The sequence below is a fragment of the Trematomus bernacchii genome, unplaced genomic scaffold, assembly GCF_902827165.1.
Source record: "Trematomus bernacchii unplaced genomic scaffold, fTreBer1.1, whole genome shotgun sequence".
NCBI lineage: Eukaryota > Metazoa > Chordata > Actinopteri > Perciformes > Nototheniidae > Trematomus > Trematomus bernacchii.
In genome coordinates, this window is record NW_022987715.1 from 287,652 (window position 1) to 314,215 (window position 26,564).

The 26,564-nt window shown below is 41.0% G+C and overlaps 1 protein-coding gene across 4 annotated transcripts in view; it reads left to right on the forward strand.

The window, feature by feature from the left end:
* hspa12a (heat shock protein 12A) overlaps positions 1-26,564 on the forward strand; it is a 62,658-nt gene extending 36,094 nt beyond the window's left edge. Inside the window, exons 2-13 of one of the 4 annotated variants that reach the window (XM_034142173.1) lie at positions 3,939-4,015; positions 5,512-5,639; positions 10,331-10,517; positions 12,589-12,693; positions 12,996-13,112; positions 15,698-15,869; positions 16,069-16,083; positions 17,428-17,517; positions 18,410-18,514; positions 19,210-19,468; positions 20,632-20,735; positions 22,064-26,564. In XM_034142173.1, the coding sequence (XP_033998064.1) occupies positions 3,939-4,015; positions 5,512-5,639; positions 10,331-10,517; positions 12,589-12,693; positions 12,996-13,112; positions 15,698-15,869; positions 16,069-16,083; positions 17,428-17,517; positions 18,410-18,514; positions 19,210-19,468; positions 20,632-20,735; positions 22,064-22,695 (1,991 nt within the window). In that variant the 3' untranslated portion in view covers positions 22,696-26,564. The remainder of the gene's footprint in view (positions 1-3,938; positions 4,016-5,511; positions 5,640-10,330; positions 10,518-12,588; positions 12,694-12,995; positions 13,113-15,697; positions 15,870-16,068; positions 16,084-17,427; positions 17,518-18,409; positions 18,515-19,209; positions 19,469-20,631; positions 20,736-22,063) is intronic. The other 3 variants (XM_034142171.1, XM_034142174.1, XM_034142172.1) reach the window with 3 other exon arrangements.

Genomic DNA, 26,564 nt, shown 5'->3' on the forward strand with positions numbered 1-26,564 from the left:
AGGTGAACTGGAAGTGAATACAATAGTGATAACAGAAACGGTAGGGATAAGCGTAGGGTTAGGTCCAGGTAAAGTTGCCGCTCTGGTGACTGCTCTCCCGTGAGAGCAGCTAAAAGCATGTTTTGGATTAGCTGCTCTTCATCAGGCAGACCCTCAGTGAGAGTGACCTTCTTTATTGATGTGGGCCTTTTAAACTCTAAGGAATCTGTTTCCAGTTGTACTTAGACTAATTGACTTTTTTTAGTCAAGTGCCTGATCATTTTACCAACAAGCTCTCGTGGCTCGGGCCTCTGAGGAACAGTTGTTTGGGGATAGATGGAATGTGAGGCCAACAGGAAGTCACTGCTCCTGCAGAGAGGAGAGAAATAGAGACTTACCATCCTTTCAGCGGCACAGTCAGCGTTGCTATGTCAACTTGAGTTCAGCTGGTTTTTAGAGGAATACAACATTTCCTGTTTAATTTTAATGATGCCCCTCCACTGTGGAACATGATGTTCTTCAGCCAATCAGGAGCCTGGATGACCTCATCGCTGCTGCAGTATTGGTTAATAACGAGCACTGCCATCAGGATACTATTCAAAATGTTTAATAGACATAGAGCCTATAGTAAAGTTCATAATAGGTCTTTAAATATTACTGTAATATTTACACATAAAAAAAGGAAAGAGAAAGGAAAAAAAGAATGCAAAATATATAATTAAAATAGAAGAAGACAACAAATTAAAAGAAAAAGGAGAGAAGACAGTTTATTGTGTACAATGATGATAAAGAAATATAACTACAAATGTAACCAGTTACATAAAAGTAAGCCCGTGAAACATAAATGGTCAGCGACAGTAATGGTTTCAAACCTGTGGTGATAAGTAAACGGTTATCTCCTCATGTTGAGACGTTCTTTGCTTCTTCTTTTTTTTACAGTGTTATACGTTCTTAGAAACATGTGCGTAAGGTATCGGTTAACAGGTTAACCCTTACGAAAAACCAAAAAAAGCTAGGTTAGAACTTCATACAAATGACTACATAGTGAAGCAGGGTGTGTGTGGAAGTTCAACAATGTCAGGGTTCTACACACAGCTGTAAACCGGTGACTGTACTCACTATTGATTGGTGTGACTATATCTTGATACTTTTAGATTTTATTTAAAAGTAGGGTCGAAAGAATGAAAATTGTTAACAAACAGTTTCCATTCACAATGCACATCTACCTGTTCTGTGATTAAATGTCTTAGTGCATGGAGGTAAACAAACGGAGCTAGCACAATAGCAGCAGAACCTGTGTAATACAGCACTTGAGATATTATCTGCTACAAACGCGCAATCACTTTACTTCTCTAATTGTGATTTGATTTTTCTGGCAATTGTTAGGAATAAAAAGGAAGGTTGTAAAGGTGGTTCTGGGAGTGGGCTTCTAGATGGAGTCTAGCCACAGGTGGTCTGTAATTCTGCACCGTAATTGCCTGGAAAAGTGTATTACGGGTCTTCAGACCACTCATCTACTCTGTAGGGGTGGACAAGAGAAAAGGGTGATCGAGGCGGAAAAAAGGATGGATAACTTGATGTCCTGTGGTGAGACAATTCTGCCAGACACTTACAATATGTCGAGGGAGTATTATTATTCTGTGCATTCAAAGAACACTTTCTGTGGAGGCTATTAAGTCCAACTAATGAAAATGATGGCAGCAAATGGGGAGACAATCTCTTATTGAAATGTCATTGTGTTTAGAGACAGGTGCATCAGACGGCAGAGCTGATGCTCTCTGAGACCCTCCACCCACTGATTGGAAGCGCTCATTAGGATCAAACCAGGAGGATTTCTGCTCTGCTTCATTTATTCAAAGTGTGTTTGTAGCATTTGATCAGTCTTGAGCTGATTTCAGATACTGATAGCAGATTAATTTTTTCACACAAATGAGCAAGTGACACATAATGATTATTAGTGAGGCTCACAGAACAAAACCTAAGCTCATGTCTCCCAAACCCCAAGCACATGTTCGGCTTTGCACCCACATTGAATTCAACTTGGCACTTTTTGCACACGGCTCTTTTCATAGATTTACTTTTTTGCCATTTCTAAACCCCGCTAATCAACGACAAGATGTATTCAGTATTAAATGGGCACAGGTGATGTTACAGACATATGGCAAGTCTCAGCAATGAGTCTGTGTTAAATGTTATCCATGCTTTCTGCTTTCTCCACAAAGGTTTTGCTATATGTACTTTGACAGTAATATTATGTTTAAAATATGTTGAGTTCTGATGTTCAGTGCACAAAGGAAACATTTAAAAATGGTTGGATATAATTATTGAAGTAACAGAAAAATGTGGAGAAAAAAAGATATTGCCAATCAATGAGCAGTACTTGTCCTGTGTGTTTAGTCCAGAGTTCGCGTTAACTGAATATTTTCCGTCTATGACGGATTATTTTTTAACAATGACGGAAAAATCTGAAAGCCTTCCGTCATTTTGACAGATTAGAACAAACTCAGAACAGCGCCAAAGTTTCCCCGCAGCGGGGCTCCGGTGTTATGCCGTGTTATGCATGCCCGCCCAAAAGGAAATTATACCGTTTCCAAACCAGGCCGACGGGTAATAATGGATTTTGACGGAAATGTTATGATCCTGTCCGTCAAAATGACGGACAGCGAAAAAGTCTAGCGCAACCTCTGGTTTAGTCAATATATTCAAGTACATGAATATACCATAACTCACAATACCAGTACAGCATCTTAATGAGGGCATTCGTTTCTCTCCACACGGTGTGAAGTCTTCTGTTACGTGTCTGTGTGGTAATATGAAGTGTGTGTAGAGATTAGTGCATTTATTTATTAGTGAATCAACCAAACATTGACCTACAACTGCAATTGTTGAAAATGTATTCAGTCCTTTTAATATCAAAATTAATTAGCTTACGCATTTCAAATAAGATGATTTGTTCTTTTCTTTGTCATATGTGATAGTTAACTAAACTGTCCTGATAATAGCACCAGCAGTAGCATAACGTTTGACAGTAGCTTTTCCTCATGGTGTTGGTCAGTGGATGTTTGCTCGGTCCTGATCATGAGACCTTCTGAAGTGGTACGAAGGTGGTTGTTATTTGGTGAGAAGGTAGCCCCTGTGCATGCATGTTAAAATGGCATCAGAATGTCCTTCTGGATCTTTCTCCAGCTGCCCACCTACTCCTGGTCCATGACCTTTGACCTCTTCCCTGTGAGTGGGAAGGTTCACAGGTACCTGATCTCTTCTGCTTCAGGCCTTCATTCAGGCTGAAATTAGCAAGCTGATAAATTGACTTTGAGTTGAGTTAAGTCCCAAGGTCAGAGGTCTTTATTACTCAAATACCATCATTTTGTATACAGCCTAATTATACAACATGCTTGAGTTGAGTTCCTTCAGTAACCATGGTAATACAGTATGGTTATATGGTCATCACATCTGCCAGCCGGCCCAACGTAACAAAAGAAGGCCGGAGTAAAGAACAAAAGCGACTCATGCTCTTCATATTGAATGATTTATTCATTGTACTTTTGAACTGGGCTGTGTTGATGATATCCAAAACACCAGAAAGGATAGTTACCATTGTGCCAACTCTAAAGGAAGAGTCTGATCATTGTGATGGATTGCAGGATTACACAACTTTCAAATAACATTGGGAACTGTGTGGCCTTACTTAACAAACCCTAACTAGCTAGTTTATGGGCAGGCTGAACTTTTTTTTTCAGTTGTTGTTAAAAATATATATATATTGCCCTGAAGTATAAGAGCATCCTGATTCAAAGACAATCATGTTCCATTGGTTTCAGATTCCAGATTGTTTTTGAGCTCCTCCTCATCTTTTTACTGTTCGCAAAGTAAAAGTAGTACAAGTCATAAATAAATGATGAAACATACAATATAGAATATAGATTGTAACATGAATATCTTTCTCTCTTCCTCTACAGAAGAAATGGCTAATCCGTCTCCAGCTAAGAGCATGGGGGACCCTGGAATCACCCCCCTGTCTCCCTCACACACTCAGGTAACTCTAATCACATCAGTGACTATTCTCTGTTCTTCTCATGCTCTCTGTGTGTATAATACACAAATTACAATTTACAAAATACACAACCAGTTACAGTATTTAAAAATGTGTTGCACTTATAAAGTAGTGTGATAGCAGCAAAGTGATAGTATTTAAGTGGAAGTTCATATTGCACAGTTGTTTAAAGATGTATTACAGTAGTTAAATTGTCTTACTAAGGGATAGCAGCCATTAATAATAATAATAATAATAGTTATAAAGCGGTATAAATACATATATATATATATTGAACATAAGTAATATTGCACAACAGGGGTGTTATAGTGTTGCATTACAGTCTATTTGCATTATGTGCTCACATGTTAAATCACATTTAATCTGTTCATCTTCTGATAATATAGTATGTTGAGGTACAGTTTGGTTAATGCAATATCTGTCTTTCGAGGCTCATATTACATTTTGTGAATACGGCAAAAGGACTTTCTTTCCTTCCATGGCATAAAAACAACAGTGTCTGGTCTGTCTGCTCGTTCCACCAATTATTCATTGTTTCCCCTCACTCGCTCATGTATCTTAAATAACAATGTTAGAGCACCCCAGCGGGGGGGGGGCAGCTTCAACAGTGATAGGACACAGGCCACAGAACACATCCTCCATCACTGTGCAGCTCTACAGCCAGGCCTCAGAATGAGCTGTAAATATGTCAGAGCTCTGTGTGTGTCCATGTGTGGTGTGCTGGATGCTGGTTTGATCTTTAGAAATAAGTGATATTATTGACCTGATCCGATGTCTTTCAGTGACCGCTTTGGACCTGATGCTGTTGATGTGTGTTGTGAATGTGAAAGCATGAAGTACAGCCTACATTGGTGTGTGTGTGTGTGTGTGTGTGTGTGTGTGTGTGTGTGTGTGTGTGTGTGTGTGTGTGTGTGTGTGTGTGTGTGTGTGTGTGTGTGTGTGTGTGTGTGTGTGTGTGTGTGTGTGTGTGTGTGTGTGTGTGTGTGTGTGTGTGTGTGTGTGTGTGTGTGTGTGTGTGTGTGTGTGTGTGTGTATAACCCTGCTGTTGGAGACATTCTTTGCATCTTACAATTGATTTATTACTACAATAAACAGTATTTTATTTCACTGTACAATATGTAATTGTAGATTCTGTTCTTGTCTTTCTTATTATATTTACATGTATATAGACTCCTGCATTTACTTGGTCACTTAAAGTATTCTCTGCATTATTTAGCTTATTGAATTTATTTGTTTGTACATGTATATAGTTTACTTCATCTGCATTACTTGCACATTGGTCTTGCACTATTTTATTGTTTTTTAAATGTGTTTTATTATTTCATGTATATATTTTGGTGCATTGTTGGAGGAGCTTGGGCTTAAAGATTTTCATTGCCATTTCTACACTGTAGAGACTGTGCACATGACAATAAAGCCTAAGAATTGAATTTGAATCAGCATCTCATCCTGTCCCCCCCCCCCACCCCCTCCTGCAGCAGAACGACACGGACCAGGTTCCGTCGGGCCCCTCCTTCGTGGTGGTGGTAGCCATTGACTTTGGCACCACGTCCAGCGGTTATGCTTACGCCTTCACTAAGGAGCCGGAGTGCATTCACACCATGAGGTAGGCCAGCACTGCAGTGCAGACACTCTGTGGGGGTGGAGCTGCATCAGCATGTGCACATCCCACCATCTTCGAAATCTGAAATCCTTTGCAACTGGACTTAAATCAATATTTTGTAATACCTTGTTTAAATCAGAAGACCTTTTATCTCAAATATCCTAATTCAAACACAAGCTCATATTCAAACCAAAGAGTAAAAACATTGGCACATTTGAATTCCTTTTTTCTTTTTTTATTAAAAGATGGGTTGTTGAAACAGTATGCTGATATCACTCAACATAAGGTATTGAAGAAAAGTATTAGGTACCATATTTCAAAAACAATAAAACTATTCCAAATGATAGACTCATTGCTAACAGTTTTTTGGGTTTGCAGAGATGATGCCACTTACACATAATGTAACTTTAAAAATGTGCATGTGCTAACAATGTGTCTCGACCAGCAGGCTGTAATAAAAGCCTTGTGCTTGCAGTTATAGTTGAGCACATCTGATTAAAACATTTGAGCACAGAAACCACTAGAACCGGACTAAATGATGGTAGATTTAGAATGACAGAGTACAGTGTGCCTGAGAGAATTCACACAGAAACCTAGGTTTTTGAGAACATCTTCTAGGATGATCAATTATTAGTGAAAAAAGCTGAACTCTGAGGCCTAGGCTCCACGGGGACGAAAACGGGTTGAATCCGCATATTTCTCATGCGTATAGCCCTTTAAGCTCGACGACGCCGTAAGGGAAACGTAGAAACAGACCCCGCAAACGACAACGGGTCCAAAGGTGGATAGATCTGGGAACGGAGCGCTCTGGGGGGTCCAACGGGGCCGTGGGGTCGCCTATACGGTCATCCGTTTCATAGCCCCGCCTCTCCCCACCTCTGCTGCTCACCCCCGCAAAAGTACACTGCACACTGAATTCAGATTATTTATCTTTATCTCGATATGGACATAAACGCGAGTGAAGTCTAATCTGACAGGACAGAGACACGCAGCTCCTCCCGCTGTGATGCAGCGGGAGCAAAACACACACTTCAAGTCAGATCACCACCCTTAGCTATTTTAATTACCTCTCAAACTACCTAAACTAGTTATAAATATGTTTATTTTTACTGTCGGGTTTACTTACTGGATCAGCTGCTGCATGAGGAAGCATGAAGATTTAAACTTTAACACACATTGACCGGCGAAAAACTCTGCGCGGTTCCCTCCGCCCCCACCGCGGAGAATAAACAGAAGTGCAGCCATGACAACCATTCTTCTTCGCTGCTTTTGTGGAGGAAGTTGCTGCTTTTGTGGAGGAAGTTACAGCGCCACGTACAGGTTCGGCATATGTACTGCAGCTTTTCCAGCGGTTGGATGTAAACGGAGCCGTCTCGTGGAGCTTGACACAATCCGGTGTATATTGCGTGTGGGCGGAAGGTTTTTTGCGGTTGCATTTGCGTTACTCCGATGCGTTTTGCCGTATGGGTTCCCGTGGAGCTGGGGCCTGACACTGAGTCGCATGACCCCTCAGGGCCAGGCACCACAGGGGTTAACAGCTGACAGGAGTTTATTTCAATGACTCATGTGTGATTCTTGGCATTCTCTCTAGAGCTGCATTGTGGGATTTCGTGATTTAGTTAAAAAGAAATGGAGGCACATACACTTACAAACAAATAAACCAGGCTATATTTGAGATAACCCCTGAAGATATCTACATCATTCAGAAAAGAAAAAAACATTGGTTGAGCAGGTGTTATATTTAGTTTTTCTTCTCGAACGTCATCATTGCGAAACGTGTTGAGGAGGACTTGTGTTAACCACCTTAAAAGTCACTAAGTTACAAAACATAGGAAGGGTAGGGATTTAGAACATAATTACTAATCCTGAAAGCGATTTGTTTTTATACTTTAAATGTTCCATATTTATCCAAACCAACAGAAACACACTTATAGCTTGTGATTTTAAAAGTAAGTTAAAAAGTATTATATTCTTTAATACCTTTAAAGAGGAAATATCCCACACAGGCCTTGGGACTTTGCCTCAGGAACTCCCTCTCACACCAGTCATTGTCTCTGACTATCATAAGAAACAGAATGAGATATTTGAAGTGTTACTAGATGTGCAGTTAAACAGATCCAGATGCCTGAATATTTAGATCCCTGCTCTGCTGGAATCCTTACAAAAACAAGAGCTGGACACAGGCGTCCTGGATCCTGGCAGGGTTTACGTTTCTAGCAAGGAACCAGAGAAAAGCTGTATCAGGCGGGTGGGGGTGTTCTGGGTGCTGGTACCAGACATTCCTCACACTATATACTGAACATTAGCATTCACCAGCTGGCCTCACGTGTTGTGAGGGAAACAAATGATCCAGAAACCTGCTGGCGTCACAGCTCCTCATCTCCTCAAAACCTCACAGAGATGCAGCTTCCAGATATTATTTGCATTGAATACACTGACAACACAGACACATTGACTTTAATTAAGTGTATTATGTCAACACATTTCAAAAAACGGTATTAGGTTAGTTGAAAGCAATATATGTGTTATTAAACTTGATATTATTGCTTTCAACTAACCGAATACAGTTATGTGACATTTGATGACATAATACATTTGATTAAAGTAAACGTTTCAGTTTTTCAGTCTACATTTTTTTTATAGTTGGCCTTCTCATAGAAAAAGACACATTTTACTCAGTGTATGCTTCAGTGAGGTGCATGATTCAGTATAAGCGTTGTTTGCTTTCTACCCTAATCTGGACAGGCTGCCTGGCGTGTTGCTGGTGTTCTGACCTAAAGGATAGGGCTGCCATACTATTTAAACAAATTAAACAAATCCCATTAAAAGTGTAATGCCATCAAGTATGTCCCACAATACATCCAGCTGCTCTTCATCTTTCAAAACTCTTTAAGCGTCACAAATATGAAGTTGTGTTTTTAAAATAGAGGAATGATTGTCCTGGAGAATCTGTGCTGAGTTCTGTTACCATACCTGTACGGCTTTGCTGTGTGCAGTTTGAGTAAAGTTTATTGCATTCATTTGTTTTGCAGACGGCCAATTGTCTGCAGTCATGCATGTTACAATCTAAGAACCCTCCGGATAACAGTGTGGCTTTTAGCCTGTGGAGGCAGGGGCCAGTGGATATCAGTACAACACTTCCTGTCTGTGCGCCGCTTACTGTTCACAGCCGTCTTAACATCTTTAATCTTAGAATGGAGTTGACAGACTACAACCGCATTATTTCAATTTTAGGGCATAAAGAGCTAAATCCTCGTCAGTCAGTACCCAATGAGATTATTATTATTACATTATTACATTTCACTTGTTAGACACTTTTATCCAAAGCGACTTACATACTCAATACTGTGGGCAATCCCCACAGGAGCAATTTGGGGTGAAGTGTCTCAGGGACACAACGACATGCTGACTGTAGTGGGGTTTGAACCTGTGACCCCCTGATCCCAACACCAAGGCTCTATCCACTGCGCCACATGCCACCTGAGATCTGAGGTTTCATTTCTGCCAATGCTTTCCTTTTTTTATTTTGCTCTCCAGATGGACCTGCATTTAACCATAGACTGCTCTATTAAGCAATACTAATCGAACTACAGACAGGAACCAGAAATCTTTAACGTTGCCTACAAATTCTGCAATCATATGCAGATATCTGTTCATATGGATTATTAGTATTGTGCGAAGAAAGTAGATAAACAATGTCTTGTGAGTGTAGCCAATGTGTTGCATGGTGCTTGAGCTCTCTGTAATGGAGGAGATCAAATAAAACATATCGTTTTATATATGGGATGTAGATCTGTTCTCCAATTTGCCAATCACAGTCAGGGACAGATCAGTAATAGTTTTTAAATAATGCCATTTATTTAAGCAAGACTGTAACTTTTAAATTAAGACATAATTGTCCTCTTACAAAGGAAAAGCTATATTCCTCATAGAAAGACAGTTCATTCCTGTGCTGTCGTCCTGTATGCATGTATGTGAGAGAACAGCAGTTGTACATTATATGTTTACAGTTGATTGAAATCAAAAAACATAAAGGACAATATAGTATTATGATTGCTGTAATACCCACATTTACTGAGCAGACTAAAATAACATGAGATATGCAGAAACACACACCAACAGAGAGTTGGAGGCAGATTACACAAAGCAGAGTGAGAACAGACAGCAGCATGACTCACTGTTATTCCGGATGAAAATGTAGGAGATATCCCAGCTGTTAGCAGTTCCATCCAGTTCTTTCCAAGATCTCCCAAACGATTTCCTCTTCACATCAGGTGCTCTTAGTGAGATGGCCCCTGCCTTTCCATCATGTACCTCTCCCAAGGAACATATGACTAATAATAGCTGACCTCGATTTATCCAGAAATACTGTGTTGTCTCAATTAGCCTACAAGAGAGGATCATGTTATCCTGACACAATGTAATGACCGACTTGACCCAAATACAAGTGTTCACGAGTAAACTGTGAATGTTACAGAAAGCATGAACTGAAATCACTTTGCACTTTGCATATAACTCGTAATAGATGCTTATTTGTATGTGCATTTGATGGTCAGAAGTTGGGTGGTTTCAACAGCCTAACGATTATTCATGACAATGTTAAGCTGCCTACAGTTCAAAAAGTCTTTATTTGACTACCAGGAAAGCAGAAATACAGATTTATGGTACATAAATAATAACTGACTTCCTCGCAGGCGTTGGGAAGGCGGGGACCCTGGTGTGTCCAATCAGAAGACTCCAACCACCATCCTGCTGACTCCAGACAGGAAGTTCCACAGCTTTGGTTATGCTGCCCGTGACTTCTACCATGACCTGGACCCCAGCGAGTCCAAACAGTGGCTCTATCTGGAAAAATTCAAAATGAAGCTCCACACCACTGCAGTAAGGACACATACACACTGTTCACACACACGTAATAGCAGTCAGGCCTGCCAAGCAGCGGTCCCATCACAGCCCATCCTCATCACCTTGTCCCAGGTCGATGCTGCACCGACTCTTCCTCCTTCTTGCTGTGTTTGTTATTCATGCCAGTGGCTGTTGTGCCAGGCTTCCTGCCTCTTGCTCTGCTGTGGTGTTGTAATAGATGGACAGATGATTTATTTATCACTGGATCAAACACATGTTCGAACATAAGAGTTTATAAGTAAAACATGTAGGTTTTACAATGACATCTATGCATACTGGGAAGTCTGCAGTCCTAGTAGTGTTTACTGTACAAATCTGTACAAAAAAAAAAGGTTCAGCTCATTTTTCATTTGACGTCAATCTACATTTTAAAAATAACTAATTATAGCTACAGTTGCACTATATTTTAATTTAAAGTAGTGATGATATTGTTAATGCTGCTTAGGCTCCACCCTTAAAAACCTATGGAGAATCACCATAGCATTCAGTATATAAGAGGGGGGTGATATGACTGATAATCAGCCATCCGTCCTACCCGTAGCATAAATATATCCTAACAATGGTATTATAATGTTGAAACTGAAGGGTCAATCATTGCAATATTCAATATTTATTTAATTGACAGCGAACCCCATGTACAGACCTAACCAACAATACATTTATCCTACTAACAAGTACGGTGTACTGTGTATCCATAGCTTATTCTTCCCATGTTCCTGTACTACCATGAACAAACCCTGTCATGTATTTGATATTAATCCCACTTACACTAATTCATTGCCAAACATACTTAAATTATATAAAAACTGAAAATATGTCATAACAACTGCTCTAATACAGTTTGAGTTACATTTGATAAAAACTGCACTGGCCAGCTTTTTTTGAAAATCACTCAGTCTATTTACATGTGAGCTGATTTAAAGATTGACATCCTTAGTAAGTTCTGAGTGTCACAGACATGTAGGTTAGTGAAACTATTGAGATATACAGTAAAACATTTGATATTTTCATGAAGTTTGTTAATGATGAGAAAAGTATAGAAGGACAAAAGACTTAACCTTAATGATGGAAAAAGAGGAAAGGTTACTGGGTCACTAATGGTGCTTTTCCACTGCAGCACGTAACCCGGCCCGCTTTTTTTTGCTTTTCCAATAGGGGTAGTTCCGGCTCAGGGCTACTTTTCACCTTTTTTCTGGCCCTCCAAAATCGAGGTTCTTACCGGGCCAACAACCGGGCTGAATATGCTAAACTAGTGACGTAAACACTCTCGACTGCCGAATGGTCAGAGAGAATCGCTGGCAAGGGGGCTACAACTACAACAAAATGAACATATTTTACTGTGATTTAATTGTAATACGCGTTTCAAAATGATGCCGAAGTAACAACATACTGATAACGGTTAGTAAATCTTGGTGTTTTCTGAATGGAGATCGGATCGATCAGGCTAAGCTAACGTTGTATTTGCTCCGACCGTCCACACTCACAACAACGGCCTATACAGACATAAATAAACCAGCGACTGTATTCGCCATGACACAGGCAGTCTGTGGTTTGTACTTGTTTAACTGTTGTCTAGTTTCTGAACAGATATGAGGAGCTGTGAGCTCTGAGGGCTAACAGCTAACGGCTGATGTTGGTTTTGTGGTTCGCATTGAAGATGACGTCACGGCTCCGCCTACACTGCGTTACTATAGTTACTGCCCCAGTTCCTAAACTGTAATGGAAACGCAGCATAAAGTGAGCCTGGCCTAACCGTACTAAGCCGTGCGAGGCCCTGCAATGGAAAAGCGCCATTAAGAATCATCCCATGGTACCCATGAATATTTGATGGCCGTCTGGCTGCTGGCTGCAGAGATACACTGTTTGGAAGACACCGTCTGACAACTGGCTGAGCAATGTCACATATATGTACGATCCTCAAAGAGGATATATGAAATGTATTTCCAGACCTCATATTCCCTCCTCATATGCATATACTTTTCTGCTGAAGTTCTGATTTCATGTCCTTTTTTAAACTCTAATGTTGATGTTTTCTTCCTGCACTCAGAATCTGTCCATAGAGACAGACCTCCACGCAGCCAATGGGAAGCGAGTGAAAGCTATTGATATCTTTGCATATGCATTGGCCTTCTTTAAGGAGCAAGCAATTAAGGTAACACACCTCTGTCTTCACTACCGAATCATTTGTTGTAAACAGACAAACAACATTTATTTTTTATATTCTTATATCTACAATCTACATTGTGTGTATCATTTGGGTTTAATCCCAGAATGAACCCTGAAGTTAATAATGATTTATCTTGTAATATACTAGTATTCAGACGTGCTTAATCTGACTACTGCAGGGGGCACTTTGTGTCACACTGAATAGCTCAGGGAACTTGTACTGCATCAGAAGGGATGTGTAGCACTTGTTTGCTAACCTGTTGGTTGTGTTTACTTTTCCTGCCGCAGGAGCTGAGTGATCAGACAGGTGGAGAGTTTGACAACAATGATGTGAGATGGGTCATTACTGTTCCTGCCATCTGGAAAATGCCTGCAAAGCAGTTCATGAGAGAGGCTGCATATAAGGTAGGCAGAGAAGCTTTATATGCCTGTGTAACTTGACATCTGTTTACAGACTCAATATTGTAACCATATAGTGAGGATGGCTGCACAAAGGATCTGACTTTAGCTCCAATGATGTGTGTTAGATAATCATCACTGTAGAGAGAGAGGTGCATGCTTAATGTTATGTGTGACGCCCACATACAGTGACCTTCAGACTGTGGTAGAGGACACAGGGAGGCAGTCAGTATAGAGAGAGAGAAAAGGAGGAAGGAGAACTATTGAAAGTTGTAACGCGGATAGTTTTGCAGCACGCTAGACCAGAGAATTAGTTCGTAAATACTTTTTATTTTATTTATAGTTTCTGAAGGTAGCCTTTCAACAACACTGCAGGTGCAAAAAGGGCTGGCAAAAGATGATTAGAAGTGGTCTGATACAAGTAGATATTCAGCTCAGTTAGCTGCAGAATACATTTACGCTGTGAGTGTATTATTCTTACAGAAGTGGCAGTAGAGAGCCACTCAACCCTTTACAGGGCAAGGTTGTTTTTAGCTTGGTGGTGGTCTGAGGCGGGGATAGTACATCCTTCACTGCATTATTATGTTAACTGATGAATCTGAGCAGTCAAATATCCTTTTTGTTTTTCTCTTGGAAACTGAGATATATATAATAATTCCAGTGAAATAATGATTATAATATTAGAAAAATGTTATAAATCGATACTTCACTGCACATGTGTTTATGAGTATTCAGTCAGTAGGGGCTTGGACTGTGAGCTGTAGGGTTGCCGGTTCAAGTCCCCGAACAGACTTAAAATATGGAGTGTGGACTGTTACTTAGAGAGGTCCCAGTTCACCTCCTGGGCCCTGCCGTGGTGCCCTTGAGCAAGGCACCGGTCAACCAATGACAAATTCTGGTACTATTTTTGATAGAGAACATTTGATCTGCCCAGCCCTTCAGTGCAGTGTCTCTGGCTGGGGAACAGCTTGGGGTAACACTCACAGTCAGTGCACCCAGGTTTAGGTTTTGGTATTGATAGTACCAAACATGACAACCTGACTATTATAACAAGCCTTGTCACAACCCACAACTATGGCAGAGCTAAGGGGAACTTTGGTTATAGACAATAGATTGTTACACTTTTCTCTTATTGGTTTCTGCTACTCTCTTCCCCGATGATATCATCCTTTTGTCCTATTCACATCCCTAGTGTGTGAGCTAAAATGGGGGAAAGAGAGGGGTGTGGTTGCGGGTGCAGAGGAGGGCAGAAATAAAAAAGAGGCGAGCTTTCAGCCGCTCTGCGCTGGCGCTGGAGGCAGGATGGAGGGATGAGCTGACAGAGGATGTGAGTGAAACACAGAGGTGGAGACACAGTGAAGAGGGGAGGGGTGTCTGCAGTGACTCAGCATCAGGCAGTAAGGATCATTTGATTGGCTGCTCAGGGAGGACACGTCATCCATCAGCCCTCTGGGGCTGGGACACCACCCACAGCCCTTCTCTCTTTTAATCCACCCCTAAAACCAACATAACCGCAATTGTGATCATATCTTATGACATTGTATTCCTCATGTATGGTGCTGTACAGCAACACATCAACTCTGCTAGTTCTAGAAGTATAATGGTGTTTTATATAACATAACTGCAAGAGTTACAAAGTTATGGGACAAATACTTTCATTCTGGTTTCATATTGGACAAAGTGGGTTACCCATCCTGGGTAAAGGTTAAGAATGACACGGTTTTACATTCAGTACGGTTAGCTATGAACAGTGTATGCGTTTAAAATAGTTTTAAATGCTAATATGTTTCTTGGATTTTGGGGAGATAAAAACAAATAAATGTGTTGTGTCATAAAAGGAAAAATGATTGACAAGCTGTTAGGATACATCAAAGTGCTTTTTACTTTATAAGAAGATCTCAGCTTTGTTCTTGATGATTTCTTGAATCATTGTCATGAATGGCACTTAATTAGCAGAAACATTAACATCTAGTGTAAAGTGTATTGTAAATTAACTTCTCATCCAAATTAATTATACAGTGAGTAGGCATAGATAAGAAACAGAATGCCATAGTGTCTTTGAAGAAACATATAGCAATAGCATTGGTTAGCATAGCTGGTGTCGCTTTGTTGACAGACTCGCCCTGGTTGCACTTTGCCAGTGAAGTCTGACAAACACTCTGATCCAAACTGACTGGCAGTGCTAGCACCTTAGGGAACACCAGCAAAGATGTGCTTTGTGCAAATGATACTTCATTTGTTCACAGTCATTGTGTTGTCCGTGTTAGCCATGTAATTAGACTGGTAAAAAACCACACTGGAGTTCTGGGAGGAAGTTGGGGTCAAGTTTAGAAATGTGAGTCATTGGCGGTAAAAATATTTGACCCGTTTAATATTAATCGCTAAGGTAACGTAGTGCAGCACAAGCAAGCACACGAACAATAACAGCAACAACTATTGTGTTTTGTGGTTGCAGTAGAAACAATAAAAAAAAAAGCCTTAAACAAAGCATACACACCTTCAGACAGTATTGTGGGCATTTGAACACATCATCATGCTCAATAGTATGTTCATTCACAAGTTAAAGGTGTTTGTATTCCTCCCTCATGTAGTCTGGTCTGGTTAGCCGTGAGAACCCTGAGCAGCTGATCATCGCCTTGGAACCCGAGGCAGCATCCATCTATTGCCGCAAGCTCCGCCTCCACCAGATGGTGGACCTGGGCACCAACACCACCCAGAACGGCTGCAGCCCCACTGAGAATGTGGGGGGCGCAATAACCCAAGGTACATTAGGTGGTGCTGACTGTCTGAACACATGATGCTTTCACACAGAATGTCTCACCCATGAAGCTTCATAGATCATTAGAACATGCTCACATCTGTCCTGCAGATTGTTCTGAATGTGTGCATTCTTACAGTTTGGAAGCCCAAGTACTGACCATGTAACATTTCTTTCTCCTGTTGAATGCTGTTCCATCCATAGTTTCTCCAGGTCATGGTAAACATGCTATCTTTTTAAATTCAGACACAAAATGCATGACTTTATGTTTATTTCCAACCTTCACATTTTAGCTTGATTTGGCTTCTTTTACAAGTTTTACAAGTTATCCTACACAAAAAAGTGTTTCTTACATTATTAATACTTCACATCTCTGACTTTGCTACTGGCCTTAATGTCCCCCAGCTGACTGTTGGGCTGTGTGTGTTAGGCCTCCCCGCTGGCATGCAGAGGACGGAGGCATAAAGTCATTCTGAGTCAGTCTGTACATCTGTCCGTACATCCCACTCACGATATACTGTAGCAGGAGTGCTGGTGAGAGAAATCAGAGTGCGGAACATGGATCAGGTGCTCTGTTACAGCTGATCTGGTCTCCAGTCAGTGCAGTACATGTAGCTTGTGCCACCTCCTCTGATCTGTTTGCCTTTTCACTGCCATGCAATTCATGGTAACCATCTGAGATTTCAGATCAGAAATAAAAGAAGGAACACAAGAATAGTATTAGTGACAGGTTGCCGTAAACATCAACAACAGATCTGATGTAAAGCATATCTCTTTCTCCAAAAAAAGATATAAAAGAAGCTTTTTAATGTCTGCTAAAGTGGAGATATCTCAGAGTATCTCCACTTCAGCAGTCTCCCCCGAGGTGTCTCCCACATTTCCACATTATTCTGAAGGGTTTTAAGGACAGAGGATGCTGTGTGCTGAACATACTGTAAAGCCTCCCAACGCGAATGCGTACCTTGTGATATTGGGCTGTATAAATAAATGTGATTGACTGATGGGTCATTGACCTCATGTCCTTCTGCCTCTGGAACAACATGCCCCTCTCTCATGCCCTCTGCAGAGCTGTGAGAGTCCCTGTATTGTTTCCTCTGTGTAGGGGGAAGTGTCCCTCTGACATGAACTCCTGTCAGGTCTTCCTGCTGCTTTTGGTCACATCCCTAAAACACTTTCTCATGTGGCCCTAATGCTCTTCCGTAATAATGATCTGATTTAGGTGAAGTTGACTTTCCTTTAGTTAAAGTGTTTTTTGTCACACGTCAGTTTCACTGCATGGTAACACTGTGAGCACTAATGTTCTCTATATCTAGACATATGTATGTGTTGTAATTGTATGTACTGAACAGCCAAGTGATCTTTTTCTAATTGTAATGATTTAGCTGATCTTGAAAGTATGCATTATGGTTTTAATAAGTAATTATAGTATGAGAGTAGCTCACAGTGTGATACTTGTGCACCTCAGCTTGCTGCTTGCCTCATACACTCCTGTACCTGAGCCCCACAGCCTCTCACTGCAGAGCTTCCTCACACTCACCAGAACCTTCTCTCTCTGTTAACAAGCAGCGAAGGAGCATGTGCGGCGCAACCGGCAGAGCCGCACCTTTATGGTGGAGAATGTCATAGGGGAGCTCTGGGCGGAGCTGGAAGAAGGTACAGTCTTTCTCCTCTTTTACACCTCTTTCCATCTTCCTTTCCTCTAGGGTTAACACTGTTGCTGTTTCCTTTGCTGCCAATCTTTCTTTTTAGGTACTAACTTTAGATATTACTGAAATAGAGCATTTCGTTTTTTTGAGGAACTACAGTTCCTCAAAAAAACGAAATAACCCGGAGAAAATGTAATAGTTACAGAAAGGTGCTGAAGGTCATCATTTCTAAAAGTGTGTTGCTTTCTTTACTTACGTACTTTGAAGTCCTGGATGACAAACTACAGTTTAGTTCATGCTGGGTTTTCCTTCATTGCGCCTGCCATTGGTTCTGTCAGTTATGATTACAGTGCTCAACTGTGACTGTCAACATTAGTCTGCTGAGTTTCTCTCCACACTGACTTTAACTTGTTTTCCTTTCTACCTGCATGCTCGCTCTGCTGCCAGTCACACGCTCAATGACCCGCCCACTCATGTGAAAGAAGCAGCATACATTACCAAAGACCCTTTTTCCTCATTTCAGTAATACAATTATAATAACTAAAAATCCCTTAGATCCTTTCAGTGAAAGAGATTTCTTTTGGTTAAATACAGATGTAACTGGTACTATTTGAATCCCCGCCTTTAGCTGGATTTCTGTTACATGTAGTTTGACTCCGTAAATCATGTCCAAACTGCCCACCGTGTCATTACCTCCTGCACTGTGCTGCTCACACTCCAGCCCCAGAGAGGAAGCAGGACTCTGAGGTTCAACCAGCTGCAGAGACACACAGAGTCTCGTCCAACTCTCCTGAGAATGTTCCTGAAAACAGCGTACAGAGTAGATCAGAGGCAGGGAGGGAGCTGTTAGATGAGAAGCATTAGATGCACATGACTGACTGCACCCCCCCTCTGTGCAGGAGACCGTTACGTGGTGGTGGACTGTGGAGGAGGAACCGTGGACCTGACTGTCCATCAGATCCGTCTCCCAGAGGGACATCTGAAGGAGCTCTATAAGGCCTCAGGTAAGAGCATACTGTAAGACCACTCCATCTGGTCCATTATATATCTTTATTGAACAAGGACCATGCATACAAATACATTCATCTTTAAAAGAGAAGAGATGCTAAATGCTAGATTATAGATAAAAGCTCATTTCCATCTGCAGTTCCTGAAGGAACACACATAACAGACATCAAACACAGACAAATCAAATATAAATACTAGTACATTTGCCAATAGAAATATCATTTTACCATTCATTTAACATCTCAAATTACAGTAAAGTAATGTTGGCAAGACTGGTTTCCCAAAATCAATGATGGCCGTAAATGAGAAAACTGATTGTGAAAGGCAGAGGGATCAATCTGCGTTTAGAGCAGATCCTGAGGTTCTCCCCATTTGTTCAGAGCGGAGGTGGAAAAGCTTCTCCAAGGTGGTGTGGTGGTATTCAATTCCAATCAAATTTTTAAGAACAGAATGAGATTGTCAAAACTGAGGAGATTGTATTTGGATAATATATCGCAATTAATGTGTTTTAATGATGTCTTATCAAAAAGGTTTAAGGCTTGTTTGAAAATAATCTTAACCATTTTCGGCACAGTCTTTCTTGCCTGAGACCAGCAGGTGATACAATATTGGAGATGTGAGAAAATCATGGCGTGCTTTTGATGCTTCTATTGTACTGAGTCACAGTCTCACAGGACCCCTCTCTTCCCAGGCGGTCCCTATGGCTCCATTGGCATTGATTATGAATTTGAGAAGCTGCTGTGTAAGATCTTTGGCCAGGATTTCATCGACCAATTTAAGATCAAGAGACCAGCAGCCTGGGTGGACCTGATGATCGCGTTTGAGTCCCGGAAGAGGGCGGCGGCCCCCGAGAGAACCAACCCACTCAACATCAACCTGCCCTTCTCCTTCATCGACTACTACAAGAAGTTCAGGGGCCACAGCGTGGAACATGCCCTGCGCAAAAGCAAGTGAGTACACACCAGAAACCAGAGACCTGTCCCTGACATATTAAATAGATCAGTATAGTAAGATGGAGCACTATCGTTATTTCAACACACAGCTGATCTGTCTGGATCATAAAGAAGGCCTGATGAGATCACAGTGTACATCTTTCACACAGCATAATGATGGTTTTGTGTATGAGGGTCTTATTTAGAGTCAAATTGAGGATAAACCAAGATTTGCTTTAGGGCGGGGCTACCTAGTGATTGACAGGTTGCTACCACAGTGTGTGGAATCATCTTTTGACTTTGACACTTCCACAGTGAGTTTTCACTTCATCATAGTTAATTATAATATGTTATATTCAATTGTACTGAGTTCCACCCTCATGTGTCACTTCTGTTTCCAAAAGAAAACCCTCTTCAAATCTGTATTAGGTGACATTATCACTTCTTATATACTGTCCATGGTTGCTGGAGAGATACATTTAAAAGCAAGATTAAAAGCACCCATTTTGCCATAATGACACACAATTAGTACTTAGTGTTAGACAGAAAGTAATAAATGGGCTTCCAGGCCTTAGAGTTCTGTAACGACTGACCTGTGGGACCAGCATGGAGTCTCCATGTAATGGGCCTGTCTCCTGTCTGTGTGGATGGTAATAATCCCACAGTGAGGGACATTATAAGATATTTATACGTCTGAAACTGGAGCCCACTGAGCCCCAGGCTCCTATGATGTCTAACAGGAAGTGCCAACTTCCACTGTGGAACACACAACCTAATGCACATACTGTACAGGAATCACACACATGGGATCACAGCAGACGGACACTATAGATTTATTATTGGACACACACATCATCGTTCAAATATCTCACAATGAAAAATGAACAGTGCACATTATCATTAGAGATGTCAGATACTGAGCCATCACGAGAAAGCATTGTTGCTATCTTAGTGGTTGAGTGTCAGTTTAGATATGAACATTGGGCTATCATTTAAAAAGATTATGTTAAGATTCTAAGCAGATTGTAAGTGAAAACTATGTTATCATATTTTTATTTTCATATACAACTATGCAAAACATTTGCCTTATTGGGACATATTGTTATTTGAAATATGTTGTCATTATCATTTTAATAGAGCCCTATCTGCATATATTCATAAACTGTCACTTCCTCTCTCAGTGTGGATTTTGTCAAATGGTCGTCTCAGGGGATGCTGAGGATGAATCCAGACGCCATGAACTCCCTGTTCAAGCCCACCATAGACCACATCATCCAACACCTCAGTAAGCTGCACACACACACACACACACACACTATTGTGGTCAAACAAACTGTATTTCATGCTTTGATTCATACGATGTGTCCACATATAGCTGGTATTCATAGTGTCTTCACTCTTAAGTCGTGCAAGTAACTAATACAATATGCTTTAGAGATATGGAAAAACCTCATATCCTGATCCTGATGAAGATATATATCAGAATCAAGATTATTGCCAAGCACGTTTACACATACAAGGAATTTGCTTTGGTATCTCGCTGTGCAAACATAAACCATCTAAAAAAACAAGTTGCAAAGTATAAGGATAATAAAAACGAATTCAATAAATAAAAAGTCTATATGAAATGAATTATTTTTGTTTAGTCCTGTGTGAATTAAATACATTCTGCTATAAGTTCTGATTTTCTTGATGTAAAACATAGGCCTAGCTGGTATAACGTTAGTAAGGATTTGGAAGAATATAAAGGATAAACATTATATATATATATATATATATATGTATATCGTTATATCACTCAGTGCTATTATACACTGTATACCATGTCATCTCATGATTGTCACACGTGACTGTGGTTGATTGATTGAGTCTTGCAGTATTAGCCTAACCTGCAGAGGACCTGCTTTTAACTTTGTCAACAGACAGTGACAGTGATATCCATCTCACAGATACTCGCACATGAACTCAAATAAAAGCACAACCAAAACACAAACAAACAGTAACACGGGCACAATTAAAGCACTGTCGTCTGATTTGATTCAAATGTGTCTGTTATTTAGAATAGGAGTGTGACAGACATGAAGCAGGATGTACGTGCACACGCTACACATGTTAATATGTTTACGATGCTAAATGCACCATAAGGAGAACAAGTAGACAAGCCTTAGGCGGTTTGGTAATGAGGGATCATTGGTGACATTTCAGCTGCAAATCACCAACAAATAAAGGGGAATATGGCTCAAATGTCGGATTGTTTACAAACTGCTCTATAATCCCACTGTGTGCGTCTCTCTCTGCACTGTCAGATCATCTCTAATAATAGGATCCATAGGCGAAGTATGTTCATACACCTGCTTATCCTGTTACACAGCAGTGGTGACAACATGCTTCTCAGCATCTGATCTGTGGTCAGCTGACACACACAGCTGTAATGATGAGTCGGTAGAGAAAATCGGAGATCCATTTGAACAAATAAGCTAATTGAAAAGACATTATAAATATCCCACAGTAAATGTTGCACATAAACTTCAACCAGTAGTGGCTGACGGCACATGTGTTCCTTGCTGTAACAGTCAGTTGTTTCCTTCATTGAGTTTCTGTCTCCTCCTCCAGCGGAGCTGTTTGAGAAGCCGGAGGTGAGCGACATTAAGTTCCTGTTCCTGGTGGGGGGCTTTGCTGAGTCCCTCCTGCTGCAGCAGGCTGTCCAGGACATGCTGCAGGGCCGCAGCCGCATCATCATCCCCCATGACGTGGGCCTCACCATTCTGAAAGGGGCCGTGCTGTTCGGCCTGGACCCCAGCATCATCAAAGTGCGCCGCTCCCCCCTCACATACGGGGTGGGCGTCCTCAACCGCTTCGTGGAGGGCAAGCACCCTCCAGAGAAGCTGCTGGTGAAGGACGGCACGCGCTGGTGCACCGACGTCCTCGACACCTTCATCGCCGCAGACCAGTCGGTGGCACTGGGGGAGCTGGTGAAGAGGAGCTACACCCCCGCCAAGCCCTCCCAGCAGGTCATCGTCATCCACGTCTACTGCTCCGAGAAGGAGAAGGTGGGCTTCATCAGCGAGCCCGGCGTAAGGAAGTGTGGGACACTTCGTCTGGATGTGAGCGGAACAGAGAGCACGGCGCCGCGCCGCGAGATCCAAACGCTCATGCAGTTTGGAGACACGGAGATCCGGGCCATGGCCGTGGACGTGTCCACCGGACGCACCGTCAAAGCTAGCATTGACTTCCTAAGCCATTAAGAAGGGAACGAGAGCTCATGTTCCCAAATATTTAGGATCTGTTCAAATATACACACACACATATACACCCACACACACACACATACATTTAAACACATCAACTGGGGATGTTTAATGGAAAGGTCAGTGAATCTCAAGGCTGCGTCACTCAGAGGTTAAGTGTGCTTGGTAGATGGTTTGAATAAAAGTGTTAAAGTTGACCTTTAACCCGGGCAGGCCTTCAGCAGTAGAATTCATGTTACAACCAGAAAGAAAAGAGAGTGCAGTGTGTGAGCTGAGGAGCCTTATGGTGTTCACACACTCATAACATACGTACCTGTGTACCCCATGCTGAGGCTGCTCTGTGATGAATCAGGTTGAAGAGCTCCTCACAAGGAAGATAAAGGCGTATCACCTCTCAGACATAACGTGTAACAGGACAGCTTTTGAAATCATCGCTCTATACAACCCCAGAAAAACACAACATACGGTATAATATTCTACACTATCTAGTGGATACACATTCAGATTGCATCTTCTTTGCTTCAGATTACAGCAGATCAATGTATATCTGTAAAGGAATAACATGTCATCATGGTTTTGCATGATTCAGCTCTTTTGAGTAAACATCACATGTCACAGTGCTGCCAGTGATTTCCAAAGCATACTGTTTTGTTTGACCTTTCTCTCTCATTCCTGTGTATTGCAGTAAATGAGATGGATTCACTTTATGGTAGTGCTGTAAGCAGGTTCACTAAAGTATATAAACCCTCGACAAAAACATCAGGCTGAACCATTAGCTTATTTAGCTTGTTCATATAAAGAGCTCTGTATGACTGTATGAAACAAATCGTCCCTAGATGAAGAAGGGAAATTCATGGGCAGCAAAACAAGCTGTTAAAACAGAAGTCAAAAGGGTTAGAATTCACATCCAGGAGAATTGAAGCAACATTAGCGTTAATTCTGATTTGTGTATTTGCTTAACATTTGTTTACAGTACGCCTTTGTGGATATATTGGTTATTTAACAGATACACATCTACAGCTTTGTTGTTTTTACAGCAACATTAGGAGAACATATCAGTATGTCTTTTACTAATTGAGAGACCAGAACCATTTGTCAGCACTGAAGTATTACCATATGTACTGTAAAGGTAAAAACCCGGCCTGGTATGACATGGGAAGTCAATGTAAATCTTATGGCTTACTTTTGACAATCACTGGCAATGCTTAGTATATCTGAATCAGCCAAATCATGCAAAACCACCAGTATGTTCCATTAAAATGATCCACAGTCAAATCTGAATCCTAGAATGTGAAACGTGCTGCAAGCTCAATCTGAATAGCAAGTACAGCCATCAATGCGCATAACTGTTGCCTTTATTTGTTTATGCTTCTGACTATTAGATTATTATTCTGCACAAAGATGCAGGCCAGCTGAGACAAGCAATGGAGTGTGTTTATTTCTGTGTAAATACAGTATTTAAATATTGTACAGATTTTTAGCGTTTATTCTGCAGCTTTAGAACCATGAGTGTGTGTGTGTGTGTGTGTGTGTGTGTGTGTGTGTGTGTGTGTGTGTGTGTGTGTGTGTGTGTGTGTGTGTGTGTGTGTGTGTGTGTGTGTGTGTGTGTGTGTGCTTTCACATCTCAAATTGTTTTTCTCCATAGCATGAGAGGCGCAGCAGGTTGGATGCTCTGTTTAAAGTGAGAGTGGATGTGTGCTTTTTTTCGCAAACACAAAAGAAACTTGAATACCTCCGTCCTTAAAGCATTTCAGTCTTGAAATGGTAGCAGAGTCTGTGTCCGGTCCCCTTTTCATCTCACCCGCTGAACTGTAGGATCATAATTATTACATATTCTTTGAAGAAATAGAATTAAGCCATTTCATTTAGAAATTGTTTCTTTGTTAAAGACTGAAGCACAGTCAGCACTAATCCAGTGAAGAGCCACATTTCCAGATGATCATGAGGTTTACTTATTAAAGTCTTAAGTAAAAGAGTGCCTAGTATATAAATTGTGATGTCAAGATTGACTCACCCCAGCAGTGCATAAACTGCATCCCATCAGCATCCTTTCATCACTCAGCTTTATATACTGTATATGTGACTTCAGATGTAATCCCTGAGCATCACACTGATTGTAAATCTGTGAAAGGACTTTGCCACATCGAAAAGGTTCAACATTCACCCTAACACTTCACTTTTCCTGATGGAAGCACCGGTTGCTGTGCGTTGTCTCTTGTATTAAAACAGCATTGGTAGAAAGATGAAGCCTGGTGATGTAGTGACATCATGGTTGTTGCTAGGTTTATTCATGGCAAAATGCTCTATTGGTGTTTCATCAATTTGATTAATTCGATGCACGGAAGCTACAACAGCTTATATTATAGCTTCCTCAATTTAGGTCACCATTGTCAAAAAAGTCTGCTACCGCAACTGTGCAAATTCATGTGTGAAGGTCACAGTAGGCTAAACATCAGAGTAGCTACGTTAGCGTTAGCTTTCGTAGTTACATTTATTCTGTACAGAACGCTGCACCTTCTTCCTGCTGTGTTACAGTTGGACACTTCCAGTTCATGTGTGTACCTGACCATGAGCGTCACCACATCCTCACACTACTCAAGAGACAAATGTTCACAAGACTTGCACAAGTCTCTAAGCTAGTTTATTAGCTTGGAGCTAGAAACAAAACATCCCGTAAAGAGGCAAAGTATCACCGTGATAAAAACGGGAAGAAGAATAAACCTGTGGATGTTTCTTCGGTTTTGCTCCAGAAAAAGGCCCAGTAATGGCTTTATTAGTCATTTTGACCTTTAGTGTTTCTGGGATCTTGGTTTCCAAATAGTACGATCTTAAAGACAAGTTTCCCATTTGAACTGTGAATCAAAGCTTGTCTCGCTTTTCATTTTCAATGTACAAAGTCGCTCGGGATGCTGTCCGGCTCTCTTTCTGCATGCACGTGTCGCATGTGTCGCATAGGAATGACTAAACAGCAACAAGCTACCAACAATAAGTTGTTTGCTATTACTTATACACAAAATCAAGGTTTCGGCACAGTGATGAAGATGATAAAGATGATTATGATCATGATGATGAAGATTGTAGTCTTTTCTATAATAACTTGTGTGCTTATCAGCCCTGTCACAGGTTGGAGCGTGGCTGTGCTGTGTATAATACTCTGCTGCTACTGTTTTCTGAGCTAATGCTAATCCATGCTAATGCTCTGAACTGACAGTAGAGCAGCACCTCACATACTTTACTGATCTGAACTAACCTCATAAGCTTGTATTCCTCTCTACACAACTCTCTACTCACAAAGGATGGATATGAACCAGAAGGTTATAATAACACCATGTTTTATTGATTCTTTGAGTAGATAATTACAATGTTATGTGTGAAACCTTGAGTATAATGCACAGGATTCTGATATGTAGCAGCTTTCAAATTAAAACTATGATAACATTATATGAAGACATGTTTAGTGGACATTAGCCTTCTACTCTCTGTGTCAGGCGGCACGTGACACTTCGGCTGAGATGTCAGTTGTTGGATTGGTCCATTTGAGTGGTTCAGGATGTAATCTGAGTTTGCAGCCTAGCCAATTTGCATCATGTAAAGGTATCTGCTTAATACTATTTAAAATACACTAATAATTCAGAAAATGTTACTGCTAGAATGATTGAGCTTTAGTTAGGATCATCTCAGCCACTCTGAAAGACAACACAATGTACACTTTGTTCTTTATTTTCTTTATTGATGATGCATTTATCTTCAGTTACTCAAATGTCTTCTTCTCTTGCAATTTTCACACAGTAATGGGTGTATTTTGATCAATGCCATGTAATCACTGTCAGACTGTCACCAATAAAGTATGTGTATTTCAAAGAACA